General features: G+C 52.8%; 13 protein-coding genes across 17 annotated transcripts; 6 read left to right on the plus strand and 7 right to left on the minus strand.

Annotated features, from left to right (window-relative positions):
- Window positions 1–196: 196 nt before the first annotated feature.
- KVP18_000686 (uncharacterized protein) lies at window positions 197–385 on the minus strand (the record flags this gene model as incomplete). Its single annotated transcript, XM_067950013.1, has 1 exon — window positions 197–385. One exon carries the CDS (start codon window positions 383–385, stop codon window positions 197–199), a length of 189 nt encoding a protein of 62 aa, XP_067805357.1.
- A 16-nt stretch (window positions 386–401) lies between these two features.
- KVP18_000681 (uncharacterized protein) lies at window positions 402–1,427 on the minus strand (the record flags this gene model as incomplete). Of its 2 annotated transcripts, none has more annotated exons than XM_067950003.1 (1): window positions 402–1,427. In XM_067950003.1, the coding sequence occupies one exon, from the start codon at window positions 1,425–1,427 to the stop codon at window positions 402–404; it is 1,026 nt and encodes a 341-aa protein (XP_067805348.1). The 2 variants fall into 2 exon arrangements, with proteins under 2 accessions (XP_067805348.1, XP_067805349.1); XM_067950004.1 differs by having other exon boundaries at window positions 402–1,397.
- A 486-nt stretch (window positions 1,428–1,913) lies between these two features.
- On the plus strand, window positions 1,914–2,615 carry KVP18_000670 (uncharacterized protein; the record flags this gene model as incomplete). Its single annotated transcript, XM_067949981.1, has 1 exon — window positions 1,914–2,615. The coding sequence occupies one exon, from the start codon at window positions 1,914–1,916 to the stop codon at window positions 2,613–2,615; it is 702 nt and encodes a 233-aa protein (XP_067805328.1).
- Window positions 2,616–3,332: 717 nt separating this feature from the next.
- KVP18_000711 (uncharacterized protein) lies at window positions 3,333–5,137 on the minus strand (the record flags this gene model as incomplete). Of its 2 annotated transcripts, none has more annotated exons than XM_067950057.1 (2): window positions 3,333–4,073; window positions 4,151–5,137. In XM_067950057.1, 2 exons carry the CDS (start codon window positions 5,135–5,137, stop codon window positions 3,333–3,335), a joined length of 1,728 nt encoding a protein of 575 aa, XP_067805398.1. The 2 variants fall into 2 exon arrangements, with proteins under 2 accessions (XP_067805398.1, XP_067805397.1); XM_067950056.1 differs by having other exon boundaries at window positions 3,333–4,118.
- Window positions 5,138–5,312: 175 nt separating this feature from the next.
- On the plus strand, window positions 5,313–6,068 carry KVP18_000719 (uncharacterized protein; the record flags this gene model as incomplete). Its single annotated transcript, XM_067950068.1, has 1 exon — window positions 5,313–6,068. The coding sequence occupies one exon, from the start codon at window positions 5,313–5,315 to the stop codon at window positions 6,066–6,068; it is 756 nt and encodes a 251-aa protein (XP_067805408.1).
- A 104-nt stretch (window positions 6,069–6,172) lies between these two features.
- On the plus strand, window positions 6,173–6,481 carry KVP18_000672 (uncharacterized protein; the record flags this gene model as incomplete). The annotated part of the gene is made up of 1 exon (XM_067949984.1): window positions 6,173–6,481. The coding sequence occupies one exon, from the start codon at window positions 6,173–6,175 to the stop codon at window positions 6,479–6,481; it is 309 nt and encodes a 102-aa protein (XP_067805331.1).
- A 105-nt stretch (window positions 6,482–6,586) lies between these two features.
- KVP18_000701 (uncharacterized protein) lies at window positions 6,587–6,784 on the minus strand (the record flags this gene model as incomplete). Its single annotated transcript, XM_067950041.1, has 1 exon — window positions 6,587–6,784. The coding sequence occupies one exon, from the start codon at window positions 6,782–6,784 to the stop codon at window positions 6,587–6,589; it is 198 nt and encodes a 65-aa protein (XP_067805383.1).
- A 493-nt stretch (window positions 6,785–7,277) lies between these two features.
- On the minus strand, window positions 7,278–7,874 carry KVP18_000725 (uncharacterized protein; the record flags this gene model as incomplete). The annotated part of the gene is made up of 1 exon (XM_067950077.1): window positions 7,278–7,874. One exon carries the CDS (start codon window positions 7,872–7,874, stop codon window positions 7,278–7,280), a length of 597 nt encoding a protein of 198 aa, XP_067805417.1.
- Window positions 7,875–7,918: 44 nt separating this feature from the next.
- Window positions 7,919–9,305, plus strand: KVP18_000694 (uncharacterized protein; the record flags this gene model as incomplete). 2 transcript variants are annotated; one of them, XM_067950028.1, is made up of 5 exons in its annotated part: window positions 7,919–8,240; window positions 8,269–8,427; window positions 8,456–9,160; window positions 9,196–9,229; window positions 9,257–9,305. In XM_067950028.1, 5 exons carry the CDS (start codon window positions 7,919–7,921, stop codon window positions 9,303–9,305), a joined length of 1,269 nt encoding a protein of 422 aa, XP_067805372.1. The 2 variants fall into 2 exon arrangements, with proteins under 2 accessions (XP_067805372.1, XP_067805373.1); XM_067950029.1 differs by lacking the exons at window positions 8,269–8,427; window positions 8,456–9,160; window positions 9,196–9,229; window positions 9,257–9,305 and having other exon boundaries at window positions 7,919–8,263.
- Window positions 9,306–9,320: 15 nt separating this feature from the next.
- KVP18_000722 (uncharacterized protein) lies at window positions 9,321–10,079 on the minus strand (the record flags this gene model as incomplete). Of its 2 annotated transcripts, none has more annotated exons than XM_067950072.1 (1): window positions 9,321–10,079. In XM_067950072.1, the coding sequence occupies one exon, from the start codon at window positions 10,077–10,079 to the stop codon at window positions 9,321–9,323; it is 759 nt and encodes a 252-aa protein (XP_067805412.1). The 2 variants fall into 2 exon arrangements, with proteins under 2 accessions (XP_067805412.1, XP_067805411.1); XM_067950071.1 differs by having other exon boundaries at window positions 9,321–9,974.
- An 18-nt stretch (window positions 10,080–10,097) lies between these two features.
- Window positions 10,098–11,891, plus strand: KVP18_000712 (uncharacterized protein; the record flags this gene model as incomplete). The annotated part of the gene is made up of 1 exon (XM_067950058.1): window positions 10,098–11,891. The coding sequence occupies one exon, from the start codon at window positions 10,098–10,100 to the stop codon at window positions 11,889–11,891; it is 1,794 nt and encodes a 597-aa protein (XP_067805399.1).
- Window positions 11,892–11,932: 41 nt separating this feature from the next.
- KVP18_000673 (uncharacterized protein) lies at window positions 11,933–12,496 on the plus strand (the record flags this gene model as incomplete). Its single annotated transcript, XM_067949985.1, has 1 exon — window positions 11,933–12,496. One exon carries the CDS (start codon window positions 11,933–11,935, stop codon window positions 12,494–12,496), a length of 564 nt encoding a protein of 187 aa, XP_067805332.1.
- Window positions 12,497–12,519: 23 nt separating this feature from the next.
- KVP18_000687 (uncharacterized protein) lies at window positions 12,520–13,863 on the minus strand (the record flags this gene model as incomplete). The annotated part of the gene is made up of 1 exon (XM_067950014.1): window positions 12,520–13,863. One exon carries the CDS (start codon window positions 13,861–13,863, stop codon window positions 12,520–12,522), a length of 1,344 nt encoding a protein of 447 aa, XP_067805358.1.
- Between the last annotated feature and the right edge of the window lie 18 nt (window positions 13,864–13,881).

Consider the following 13,881-nt stretch of genomic DNA (forward strand, 5'->3'; position numbering starts at 1 on the left):
CCTCTCTCCGAATCTGTGATAGCTTCGCGACAAGGTTGACAAGTCCAGACCGGTGTGTGGTCGGGGGTGTGGTCGCCGCAGTGCTGGGTGCAGAAGTCTGGCATGTGTGCGGAACCACCATTAATTTCGCCGCCGTGGTGCGTATCAAGTCCAGTAGCTGCCGATCAGGAGTTGTGTAACGCGTCTGCTGTTTTTCTCAGCCGCCGATCACCTTTTGTTGGCGAACGAACACCCGATCAGCTTCCACTGATAGGTCTTCTGGGAGACTCCGTACCTCACTCAGCGGCCGATATCGCGACGTTGCAGGGTCGAGCTCCTCCAGCTCCTCGTAGAAATCGCAATTCGCCTGGATCGGAGACGGTGTTCGCAGACTGTACGGCGCCATTTTCTGTCACACGAAATCATCTCTCTTCCAAGAAGACAGAGAAGAACCGATGTCTCAGCGCCTCCTCAGGGGTGGGCCTGAGATCAGGATCAAGGATCAAGAGAAACTCAATGAACTCCCTAAACGGCCGATGGATGTCGATTATGACTTCCGACAGAAGGTCCTGACGCACAGCTCTATGATCGGCCAGCCTGTATCCCCCAGAGAGGGGCCGGCGGACCAGCCCCGAGCCGCTCTTGTAAGCTTGTCGCAGCATCCACTGTGGTAGCGCACCGCAGGCAACGGTCATTTGGTGTAGATGCTCCAGGTGGTCCCGCGTGCGAAAGTACAGCATGCCAGTGTACAACTCCAGAAGGATGCAGGCAACGCACCACATATCACTAGCCTCACTCCAGCCGACGTCCAGCACGACCTCAGGCGCTCGGTACTGCCGGGTATTGATTACTTGGGCGTGATGGTCCTCCCGAAATGTTGCAGACCCCAAGTCGATCACAACCACATCTCGCCTTACAGGGCGCAATGCGGTATTCCTAGGCTTGGTGGCGTCAGGAGTGCTCCGGAGAACAGGAACCTCCATAAAATCGTGATACTTGAACAGGACGTTCTCAGGCTTCAAGTCCGTGTGGGTAAGACCGATGGACCTCATGAACTTCAAGGTCTTCAGTAAGTGCTTGGCTATCTCCTGCACATCATTGACGTACATCCCGTGGTAGTCATTTCTTGTCATGAAGTCGTACAAACTCAAGCCCAGTGGCTCGGTCACCAGGCATACGTGCCGATCCAAGTGCACAAAGCTATCAAGAAGCCGTACAATGCCACATGTCCGATTAGGGTCCAGCCTTCCAATTTTCTGCAAGATTGCTATCTCAGTTCTAGCAGCATGGTTGTATCGCTCTACATCGCGGATGACTTTGATAGCCACGGGAGCGCCTGAGCGGGTGTCGATGCATTTCAAAACTCGGCCAAAAGTCCCATCACCGAAGAGAGTATCGGCCCGGTAATAGTCGCCCATTGAGTCGCCTGCAACAGATGAAAACGACATGGAGCAACATTACCCACCTTGACGCCAGTCGAAATGCACGATCTCATCTCGAGCTGATGCGCTCGATACTGAGGAGACTTTGCGGCGCCTCGACATCTGTCGGCTGCGATGCCGTCTCCGACTTTCTTCCCGCCAATGACGCCTCCGCTCCTCAGACCGCTTATATCTTCTGCGGCTTCTCTCATGGCTGCGAAACCCCCCAGAGCCCCTTCTGGAGCGGCGATACTCATCACTATGCCGGTAGGCGTCGCGTCGGTGCCGACGTGAGCCAGAGTGATAATGGAGGTCGTAGGCGGTTGTGGCCATGAGGCTAAAATTACGCTTTTGTACATTTTCTTCGCCAGTTGCTGAAGCGAGAGCCACCGCTCGCTTCGAGTCCGAACATAGTGCGTTGTATCGTGATTCAGTGAACTATTGTGACACAGACAGAGCGATCTTCGTGATTTATTGTGGTGTGTGCCCCGGATATTTCGACATTTTTAAGGCATGTCCTCTCTCGCCGCTGCTCGAGCAGATAACTTCTACTACGGCCCGGATTATGATCCCGACAAGCACAAGTCGCTGAACAACTACCGAGACAGCAACGGTGCTTTGGGCAAGCGAGCTAAGGATCTTCACAAGGGTGTGTTGGTGATACGATTCGAGATGCCTTTCAAGGTATGGTGCCTCGGCTGCGACCAGATAATCGCCAAGGGTGTCCGATTTAATGCTAGGAAGAGGTGCGTTGGCAACTATTTCACGACGAAGATCTACGAGTTTAGTATGTATTGCTACTGGTGTCCTCAAGAGATAGTAGTTCAGACCGACCCCAAGACTTGTGAGTACCTGTGCAAGTCCGGCATCCGAAGGAAGGTCGAAGAGTACACGCCTGATGAGGGCGACGTTCACCACATGGAAGACACAGAGGAAAGAGAGAGGATGGAGAGGGACCCTATCTATCGCATGGAGGTCACCCGAGAAAAGGTACGGAAGACCATCGAGAAGAAGGACGCTCTTTCAGAGGTAAAGTCTGTCCGAGATAGTATGGCTGACGACTACTCCCTTAACAGCGCTCTGAGGCGAACTGATCGGGCCAAACGCAGAGCTGAAAACCGAGTCAAGCACCACGCGAAGGTCCGAGAGGCGCAGCGCCGGATGCCGGACCCTGAGGGACTGCACTTCATCTTTAGGAAGATGTATGGCAAATAAAAATCAGGTTTATGGATCCAACTGACTCAGAAGGAGACGAAGTACGACGTTACTATCCTAGTCGTGTGTTGATCGTGCTTCGAAAGTCCGCTGCCAGTCTACTCCCGGACTTGGAATACCCAAAACTGGCTTGTCCTGCAAACATGACCATAGGCGAATTCAAGCACCTGATCAGCCACCACCTGCAATCCTCATCGACTGCCAGCCCAATCCCTGGCCGCACTATCAATTTGGAGGTGCGGGAGTCCAAGTTTCAACCGAATAACAGCCAAACAGTGTTGGAAATTGGGAGGACTCATGCCCAACCAGACGGGTTTCTTTATCTCACGTATTTTTCAAGAGACTGGGTGATCTAGTCTGCATACTTCTCGAAGCGAGTCTGTCAATGTCAATTCGCTTGGAAATATGGAAGTGTCAATATCAATTCACCTTAGGTGACATCGTAAGGATAAACAGGGCGTCAGACGACAGAAGGAATTCGTACACTTCTCTCAACGTCAATTCAGCTTGAACAAAATTCCAATATGCGGTTTCGGCGTTTTAATGAGCTGTGTAGATCACGACTGTTTTAATGAGCTGTCTGGGGTTTCGACGTATAAAGTCTTATACTTTCGCATGCATAGCTTAATCTTTGAGACAAGCATATACTACGGCAGAGTCAACCGGGTTACATCTGTTCAAATCTCAAGAGAGACGGAGAATTGCATTCACACGTGATCAAACGATCGCCTTGATGAGTTCCAGCATATCAAGCTGTCCATGAGCTCCCCAAGTAGTCTGATCTGCATGCGTAACCTTGGATGTGGAGTAGAGGAGCTCTCGGACCTTGGAACCGCTGAGATTAGGGTCCAGGCTCATGGCCACGGCAGCAGCCCCTGCGACAATTGGCGACGCATAAGACGTTCCACGGGAGAAATGGAACACCGGTTTCTGAGGGCTGTTAAAGGCGACGATTATGTTTCCCGGCGCCCAGATATCCACCACGTTGTCGCCGTAGTTGGAGAACCAAGAAAGCATGTTGTTGATGTCAATGGCTCCAACGCTGACAATATTCTCCAGGTCGTACATTGCGGGAACCATGGCCACACCGTTACTGTTACAGCTGTTTGACGTCGTCATGTCGCAGCCACTGTTGCCAGCCGCCGTGACAATTAGGTGGCCGGAGCTATCGAGCTTCTTGAAGGCTTGGAACTCCGACTGTAGAGGTCCGAACCCGCCGTAGCTGTGGTTAGACACTCGAATGTCACCGCGATCGATGATGGCGTTGATAGCCTTCAAAATGAGCGAGGTGTACAGCACTCCTTGTCTGGCTGCCTTGTAGCATACGATCTTGCACTGGGGACATATCCCATGAGATCCAACTTTATTGTAGCTCTTCGCGGCTATAATTGCAGCCACTGTAGATCCGTGAGGCTTGCCACTCGTCACAGAAGTGTCAGAGTCGCCGCCGCCGAAGTCCTGGCAGCAGATAAAAAAGTAAATAGAAAGAGAAACCATAAAGCTCTAAGAAAAAAACTAGAATAGCTGGCACCTACGTAACCCTTATAGTCGTCAACGATCTTGTTATTATCGTCGTCTTTTCCATTGTCCGGGATCTCGTCTTCATTAACTTCCCAGTTAACATCTTCGAAGTTGTAGTTGCACTCAGCATCCACGACAGCAACGGGAAGCCCCTCTGGAATAGTGATACCCTTCTTCTTGAGGTACTCCATCGTTTTGAGATGTCCCACGCCGGGATTAGCGCCGAAATACCATTGAAATGTGGATACCGGGTCACCGTGATAGTAGGAGTGCACCCACCAGTCGTAATCCAGATGATCGTAAATCGTGTTGACATCCTCCTGGCTTCCCAGCGGTTTGCGTGGAAGCTCTTGTTCAGCAAACTTGACACAAGGCATCATCTGTGCGGTCTTCGCAATGATTTTCTTCCCGTCGCGGTTGGCTGGCAGCACGTCAACACCGATATGTCCGAAGAACTCTCCATCGTCATCATCTTTGCCGATCCCAGCCTTCTCCATGCCCTTGCTAAACGCCTTCAGAACCCCAATAACTTGGTCCCGCTTCTGGAAGGCAGACTCCATTTCACTCAACCGTCGACGACCATCATCCGTCGTCGCAACTGACAATCTCCTCTTTGCCGCCTTCTCTACTTCGGCGTCAGCCTCCTCCACGAATGTGCGTACAAGCTTGTTCTTCGCCTCGTGATCGACCTTCTTATTTATGAGGACACTTTTCAGTTCTTCACCAGCCTCAACCTCGTCTGGGGTAAATTCTCCTGATACAGGACCCTTCGTGGTGGTCACGTCGTCGCTCAAGGCGACTAGCATTACCTTTGCTGCCTTCTTCACGGCAGTAGACTTCACAGCGCCTCCCTGCTTCAAGCATTCCTCGTCCCAAGTGACGACAGTCCGAAGCTCGATCGGCGTTTCAACGTTCTGTTTCAAATCCTTGGCAGCTTTAGTAGGTTGAGATCCTGCTTGTGCTGATACTACTGCAGTAGCTAATGCCAACGTGAATCTCATTGCAATAGAATGTTAGTTTCCCGCAAGGTCTCAACTTAGGGCCCCACACCAACTCTCATATAACTTCGATCGGAGTCAGGCTACATCTTCACGGCATTTCGGTTGATGACACAGACAGATCGTTGCTTGCTCCTCATCCTGAAGTTTTTTTTTCGAAAACAAAAAAGAAATTCTAATGATCAACAGAGTCAAACGTCTGTTCCATCCGCCTCCGCCGTCTGCGGAACCAGAGCCTTGCAACCCCTCCTTGTTCCAGGATCAGTTTAACCAAACTTTTTCACTGCTGTATGAGCTTGTGGTGGACTTGGAGGACTTGAGGTGTGAGGAGAGTCTGGAGGAGTACTTGTCGGGATGTTTGCTAGAAAGACGGGACAAGATGAGATCACAGTTCGTTGCTTGTCAACTGGAGATCGAGAAAACCAAGGTGATGGCGACGTTGTCGTCTTCCCCGCTGCACAAGCAAAACGCAAACGAGCTCTGCCTTTACTTCTCCGCCGCCATATGCGCTCTGGAGGAAGAAGGTCGCCCAAAAGAGGTGAGGGAGCAACTTGAAGGGATGTGCGAAACCGCTAACCTAGACCGTTCACTACTGGAGGTCGACACACATCGAGTTCGGCACATTGAGGAGGTCGCTGTCATTGAGAACTGGCAAGCAATGGACGCCAAGTTCAATACGTGCCTAGAAGACGTTCACAACGGAGTTCAGAGACTCCAAGACCTTGCACTCCAGATGGAGGCCAAAAACAACCGCGTCGCAAAGGTGACGAAGACACAAGTAAAGACTGCTGACGCACTCGAGGGGAATATCAACTCCACTGTCGGCAAGGTTCTCAAATACAAGCACACCACCCTGAAGTGCGTCAAGGTGAACCTATGCCTTATAATAGTCGCTCTGGTTGTCGGCATAGCAGTTTGGTGCATGCTGGAGTAGCCGGCTTTGAAGATGCTGCCTAATAGTTCCGATCACAATAGAGGCTGTGCAAAGCAAAAAAAAAGATAACTAGAGGATACCATGATATACGCTTTTCGAATGACATGACTAGTGAGATGCTGAGTCACCTGTCGCTGTTCGAGCGTGTGGCAGAAAACAAGCAAGGCGCCAAGACTAAGAAACGCAAACGTCGACGGTTTAAGCAACATACGACGAATCTCGAAGTGCCCCAGTCTACCAGAGTGTCTCGAGCCAAACATTGCACTGCTGGCAACGGGCAGGTGTTTTACTCAACTCCCAGTTTCATGAGTCCGCCTGAAGCGTGGGACCTCCCGCCTGCCTTCGAGATCTTCTTGCCTAGGGAAGGAATTCCGTCACCAACCTCGTGGACACCGCCGGCACCAGAGGCCTGACATCCAACGCCTGGAACTCTGGCCTGGCAACAAGGGTGCTGAGTAGGTTGCAAGGAGTGATGAGGTGGCATATATGGCGGCTGCAGTTACTGAGGAAGGCGGATCTTACGTCTGCCTGTCGACTACAACGACGCGGTGGTCTTCTGACAGCACCAAATGGACCATGGCCTCTTGGAACGTCAGATCATGGTCCACCGATGCAGATCCACAAATGATGGAAGACAACAGATTCGAAACGCGATGAGCTGCGGATATCGACACCCCAGGCGTTGGTGGTGGGAGACCATCATCGTCCACCAGCATGGGACAATCCTTGCGTCCTGAAGTGGGGCAGTTAAATGTATACAGTCGCCCCCTCCTCGCGCTGGATGGCATCCACGTCAGCATGAAATCCTCGATAGACATTCGTAGATCAAGTTGTTGTCCCTCTGCGAGAAGCCTCGAGAGTCCCTGCAGAAAATTGTGCCTTGAAAAGAAGGCTTCGAATTCATTCTGGTGGTTGACTAACGGCAGTGAGGACCACCCTGTCCGACGCAGTAACATCAGTGCATCTAACAGAGACGAAGACATAGGAATAGAGACCACATCCGTTCCTGACGTGCAGGCCACGACTCTCTCCGCCAGCAAGGAGAAGCCGGCTCCGTCTTCGCTGCGGAGCTGTGTGAGGCCGCCCAGACTCCCACTGTTTGAATCACATGGCTTAGTATGGCTGAGGGAGAAGTAAACGATAATGGCGAGCCATTGCAATCATCCCAAAGTGGAAGGAAGTGCAAGCTGTTTAGGGAGTGTCATCCTCTCACTTGGCAAGCAGCATGAACTCCGCCGCCTCCAAGGCTGTGCGACGGCAAGACATGAAAGGAAATGAAGGGTGGTTACCCAACAGCCGCTGCCAGCCCGCGAGGCTTTGCAGCCACAGCCCTCCAGTGTTGACCGCTGGAACTGTGCTATCAACCCAGTCCATTGGCTCATTACCTGACGTGGGCTCTATACCTGACGAAGGTGTAGCGGCACACACCTGATCAAGCAGAGGTGCACACGAGAACGTGTTTGGGATGTTGAAGTTGACCAGCTCAGTGTCCAGATCAGCTCCCAGTTCCTCCAGGAACCTTCTCCTAAACCCCAAAGAGCGCTCCACGTGCCAGATACACAACAGAACATCAATAACAACGCCCGCATCGAACAGCTGTCTGAAAGACCCAGGACCTGAGTAGTACACGCACCCAAACGGCCGTCGGTAGTCAAATAGAGACCGCAGTGCCACGATGAACGGCACACTGCTGTCCAACACCAACATGCGAGAATTCTCTGGGATTAGGTGGTACCCTCTGGAGACTGCGAGATGTTGGCGAGCAGCGTCTGTCAGAGTCTCGAGGTCAGGACGCTTATCCCTCATCAATTGGGCATTATAGCCGGGTTGCTTGCGTTGATCCTTTCAGAATGGCAGAGAAGGATCTCTTGAGAAGCATGTTCATATTGGCGAAAGTTCAAAGGTCGCTCTCCTTTCCTGGGTACGAAGATTCTATTGCAGTGTGGAGCGACCCTGAATTAGCATGTTCATTCAGACAGCCATTGGCTCTGGACCATGGCATTCGATATCACCTTAGACGATATGTCTACGAGGAGGCCAGAAGTATGAAAGTTAAAAATGACAAGAGCCCTGTGAAGGTCCCCGTGATGCTCGACGTCGCGAAGGCCACTGTGGCGGCCGTAGGTCGTTTAGGAACCCGTAGAGTGGCGCAGCACATGCTGGTCTCCCCTGGTGTGGCTGTTGCTTTGGCCTGACACAGACTCCTACACGCCTTATCATGTTTTCGTGGACTCCAATCCGAGTCCACAGCTGTCGGGGATGCAACGAAAGGCACGTCAGGCAGCTGAGGCTTATTTCGGCCTGGAACCCGTCGTACAGAGATGTCTAGCGCCCCAGCAAACTTCCTTACCTCGAACATGTGAGTGTTTAACCAGCCCATGACTCAGTCATCGCCCACGCTGGGTGCTACGATACGCTCGGCGTGAAAAGTGGGATGGAAGACAGGCATTGTATGCGGGTGATGGACGTCGAGGACGCCGCGGGTGACAGGCGTAGTGTGGGGTTCTTCGCTATCTTTGACGGGCATCGAGGGTTTGAAGCCGCTGAGTACGCCTCGAGCCAGATGGCGTCGGTGCTACGATGCGAGTACCTGCGATCCCAGGACTGGAACGAAGCATTCACCTCCACAGTCGCCATCCTAGAAGACACGCTCCGGCACGAGGCAAGCACCACCCGCGATACAGCTGCCGCCGTCTCTCCGGGCACCACAGTGATTGCTGCCGTCATAGACCGGAGTCAGGTGATCGTGTGCAATCTGGGGGACTCGAGGGCAGCTCTGTCTCGTGTGGGTCATACCGTGGGCTTGTCCTTAGACCACAAGTACTACACCCACATCGGAGAACGGCGGAGACTCGACGCTCACGGAGTGCACGTAGACCAGGATGGGTACCTCGAGGGCGAGATCCCAATATCCCGTGCACTTGGGGACTATCGGTACGCCTCTCTGACGAAGCTCCAAGGACTGATTTCGGAGCCAGATGTGCTTGTCCGCGAGTTAGGGCAGGAGGACGAATTTCTGTTACTGGCGTCTGACGGGGTCTTCGATACCATGTCTACTTTCAAAGCGGTGACTTTCGTTCGGCAGCGACTGGGTAGGACCAAAAACCCTGCAGAAGCGGCAAAACAGCTTGTCGACTGTTCATTAGACTTGGGTGCTGTCGGTAAGACACTTCAAAGAGTTGACACAGACAACCTCACAGCTATGGTAATCGAACTGCACCATCGTACGTCAGTTGAGGACCAACACAGGATTCAGGGGTCAGGGGCGCAGTAAGGGTTCAGTTCGCTGAGAATGGCCTGTCCTGTAGCATCTTCCGCCACAGGCCTCTCCTCCAGAACCTTTTTCTCCGCTGCGATGAGCTCCAGCTCCTTCTGGCGCTTAATTCGTGCTGTCAGGAGGTTCTGCGCCTTTTGGCGACGGTGGAGTGCTGTGCCTTTCAAATCATCAATCTGACGTTGGACTTCACTCTGAGAACCTACCTGGCGTTCTATAGCTTTGACAGCCAATTCCATTGAACTGTACTTTTTCTCAGCTTCATCCTGGTCTACCTGCCAGACGTGCAAGCTGTGCCCGAAGATGTCTAAATCTAGGTTGGCTTCCCACAACTTATCGTCAGCATCGCTTCGGGCAGCAGCGGCCTGCTGGTAGTTAGTGACGGCAGAAATGTATTCCATTTCAGGGGGGGAGAAATCTGAGACTGCAACCGGAACGCCTGCTGAAATGTCGAGCGCCACAGCATCCAGTCGGGACCGTCGGTCAGGATCAAGCATACTCGCCGCTGCCGTAGCCTCCACTGCTTCCGCAGATGTCGCCTCGTGTTGGGCCTGCGTTCTATATCGCTTTTCTAACTCTCGGTGTTCAGACTGAATCGTGTTGACGCGAGCCTCGATCCACTTATGGGTCATACTTCGTAGTTCCTTAATGAAGCCACGAATCTCCAGCGGAGAGGCCACCGACAATTGGAAGGTAGTCGCGTCGAAGCCGCTGCCCGGACTGAAACCGGCATTCATTTGAATTCGCGATTTTCGATGACAAGGCAGGACGAAAGGGGCTACACTGCTGGTTGGCGGTCCTTTCATGAGGGCGAAATCAACGAAAGCGACGACGACTCGCAGGGGTCTGATGCTGATGTGACAATCCGAACCCAGGAAGCTCAGCGGCTGTTGTCTGAGAAGGCGAAGATGATGGCGTCAGTGGACTTTGACGGGTCTTTGAAGTTCCTAGAAGCGGTAGCTGAGGGTCAGACTGCAAGCGACGATGAATACAATCCGTATTTCATCCAGGCTAAGTCCCGATTGGAAGACGAATCGACAGATGACGAGCAAGAGGAGGTGTTCACGGTTAAAGAGGTCGAGGCGCTGATGGCTGCCTTGACACCAGAGGGAGCAGGGATTGACGACGAGGAGGGCGATCAAGACGCCACTTTGAAGGCGCAGCTAAAGGCGTTTAAGTTTACGGAGGCCGATGTAGACAGGCGGGTGAAGGAAGACCGTTCGGAATTTCTGGAGGCGCTGATGGTAATCAGTCGTAAGTTGGAGACCGTGGAATCGACCATAGGTCCTTTAGTAGATGTCGTTCGACAAGATGATCTGTGCTCTCCGGCAGCACTCAAATTTTTGCAAGCGAAGACCCATTTACTACTGTCCTACCTTCAGTATTTGCTCTACTACTACTTCCTCCGCGTCAGAGGTGAAACAGTAAAGGATCATCCTGTTGTCGACAGGCTCATGGAATGCCGATCTCTCCTCGAGAAGTCTCGTGCGCTGGACGAGAAATACGCCTACACAGTGAAGAAAGCTTTGAATAGTATCGACGCTACTACCATAGAAACTCTCCGACCTCGACCATCGGCATTGGTGGATGATGATGATCGTGAAGTCCAGATTGAGAGCGATCAGGAAGACGAGGACATGGAGGCAGGTGCGTACCTTGCGCCGAAGACCAACCCTGTGGAGTTCACCAGCAAGCACGAATCGCTGATTTCGAAGGCGGAGAAGATAGCTGAACGCGAACGTAGACGAGTTAGCAACAAGGAGCTGGTACGTGAGCTCCGGAGAGACCTGGATGATGCCCCAGAGGAGGTGGCGTTTGACGACACTATCAGAAAAGACCGAATCGCGAGCGACCTCCTGGCCAAGCATCTTTCGCGAGAGGATGAAGAAGAGGAAGCGATGAGACGAGTGAAACTCTCGAAGAAGGCTAAGAAGGAGCTACGCTACCTGCAGAAACAGGAGAGCTACCGGCCATATGGAGACCTCGAGGATCTCGAAATGCTCGCTGACCAAGCCGTCGAAGGAGACGACGGACTTCAGATGATGCTTGGCGGCGCAGGCCGCAAGAACACATCCCTGAACCGCTACCTGAAGACCGCTGAATCCGCGAAGGCAGCTATGGGCAAAATCCAATCCAGTGATAGTCGTGTCGAGGCTCGCACAATCAAGAAGGAACCTCGCCGTAAGTCGGAGCCCGTTCTAGAGGAGAGTCTCGTCGATGACATCGCTGTCAGCTACGAACCTAGCGAGAAGAAAACTGCTCGCATGAACCGCCGAAAGCAAAAGCTGCTTCTGAATATGCCTGCACCGGAGCCTGAAGCTGATGGTCGGAGATCTGCAATCGGCCAGGTGACTCGTAATAAGGGCTTGACCAAGAAACGCGCTTCAACCTCTGGCACTGCACGTGTAGCTTACCGAGACCGACACTTCAAGAAAATGAAGACCTTGACTGGAACTAGACGGGTCCACAGAGACGGTGACGCCTCAGGAAACTACCATGGAGAATCGACGATCAGTACCAAGGTGGTTCGATCTAGGAAGTTGCATTGATGGTGCGAAAGTTTTGAAAGTGTGCATTCGAAACTCTTCCAATGTTCGACAAACCGATTCATGGTGTACCGGGCTCGGGCTACACTCTGCCACGGGTACGGTTCATCCACTTCCAGCCCGATGAAAAGATGAGCAGCTACGTGGCGGAAGGCGTTGACGTCCCCGTCCATCGCATTTGTGCTCCCCAGAGGTCTGATGCTGACAGGTATATGTTTCCCCAGCCCACCACGAGGCTCAACCCAGGACCCTTGTCGTGTGTTGCCAACTTGCCATTCATGGCGTCCAAGGAAGCCAGACGAATTCCGCCGGACGAGCTGAGAGCTCTGAGGATTCTTGACTCCACATTCCAGATCTACGAAGCTCTCGTGGAAGCACCGGACGTGTTGGAAATGCGTAGGCCCCGCCTCCAACAGATCCTACTCCCCGACTGGGAAAAGCGATTCCTCCACTATCCTGACCCTCCCAGTGCACGCGCTCGAGCTCGTCGAGAGGCTGCACTGCGTAGCGGAGTGCCAAGTCCGGGACCGTGCACGCCTCGTGAAGGCGGAGGAATTCCAGGTCAGCGCCCCATCAGAAGCGGCTTCGAGGTGAAGCAGCTTTTTTGAATGCTATGCTTTGTTCATGAATCTCACATTTCCGACATGGATTGGATAAGCTCCACAAGCTTACCCTCCACAACGTGCATGTCAGGTAACCTATACTGCGCCTGTAATGAGTGCCAGTTCCCTTGGACCTTCTTTCCCACGCTGTACACCGGACTGGTAGGTCCATTGTACGTGAAGCAATTACTGAAGACCAGCTCACAGTCGCTCTCAAAGTCCCGTAAGCGCACGTACTTGTGGTTCTTAATCTTCTTCTTCACCGTCTCAAAGTCCATCGGGTGCTTTACCACTGCATAGTAGTCCGGACAGTTCCATTTCAACGGGTCAACAGGCTTGGCGAATATATACGCGTCATCCTTCTTTTCGAGCTCGTCCACCAATCGCAAGGCTACTCTTCCCCAATTGCCTCGGAAGGGCAGAAGAGCGTCCTCAGTCATCTCTTCCTTTGTGAGCGGCTCGGAGTCAGCCTGCTTCCAGAGCGCGAGGCTGGGGAATCTGGACTCGAATTCCGCCAGTTGCATCGGGGTGGGTGAGATTGTAAACCCCCTCACAATCTCTGGGCTGTTCTCCTTCAACACACACAGACCTTCGCTGTCGAGACCGATCGTAGGGAGCACCTGCACCACCAGCTGGTGTCGGTGGCGAGATACTTTCTGACGTTTGGAAGGAGGCACCTCCGCGCCGTTGGCACTAGGCCTCTTGGCCGTCATCGCTTTCCGGATTGTTTCGGCTGCCAGCTTATGTTCAGGTGTCTTCCCGGCCATCGCGTAGTTGAGACAAGTCTTTTTCTGCAAGTCGCGGTGATGCGGTTGGCACCCAAGAGTCAGCATGGTCTCTATAGTTTCCACGCGTGCCTCCCGGGCGGCGTAGAATAGCGCTGTTTGTCCAATATGATCCTTGCGATTAAGATCTACTTCGTACCTGGACAGCAGCTCCACAACCTGTGAACGCCCTTCTCTGGCTGCATAGAAAAGAGCGCTTTGACCTGCATCGTCAACCTGATCTATTTCGAGTCCTTTGCTGCAGAGGTACGTCAAAGTCTCCGCATTCCCATCTCTTGATGCAAAAAACAGCGGGGTTTGCCGATAGTGATCTGAGTGCCCAGGATTCAGCTTGGCCTTGCCATCCACCAGCTCCCTCACCAGGTATAAGGCCTCCTGATCATCAGGCCGTTCAGCAGCAACGAACACCAGATTCTTACCGGTTTGTTTGCAAACCTCCTGGAGGGTGCCCACTGGAGACTCTTCAAGCACTTTGCGCGCCTCTTGAAATGTTCCGTTCCGCAGCAGCAGTGCAATTGGGCTGAGCGCTGAAGCCGCCATGCTGAGGTATTTGCTGAATTTTTCACATGCGGTCTGTATAGCCAACATGGCAATAGCCTGCCAGAC

The sequence above is a fragment of a genome, assembly GCF_019968955.1.
Source record: "MAG: Porospora cf. gigantea A chromosome Unknown PgA_NODE_9_length_97101_cov_340.895, whole genome shotgun sequence".
NCBI classification, from domain to species: Eukaryota; Apicomplexa; class Conoidasida; order Eugregarinorida; family Porosporidae; genus Porospora; species Porospora cf. gigantea A.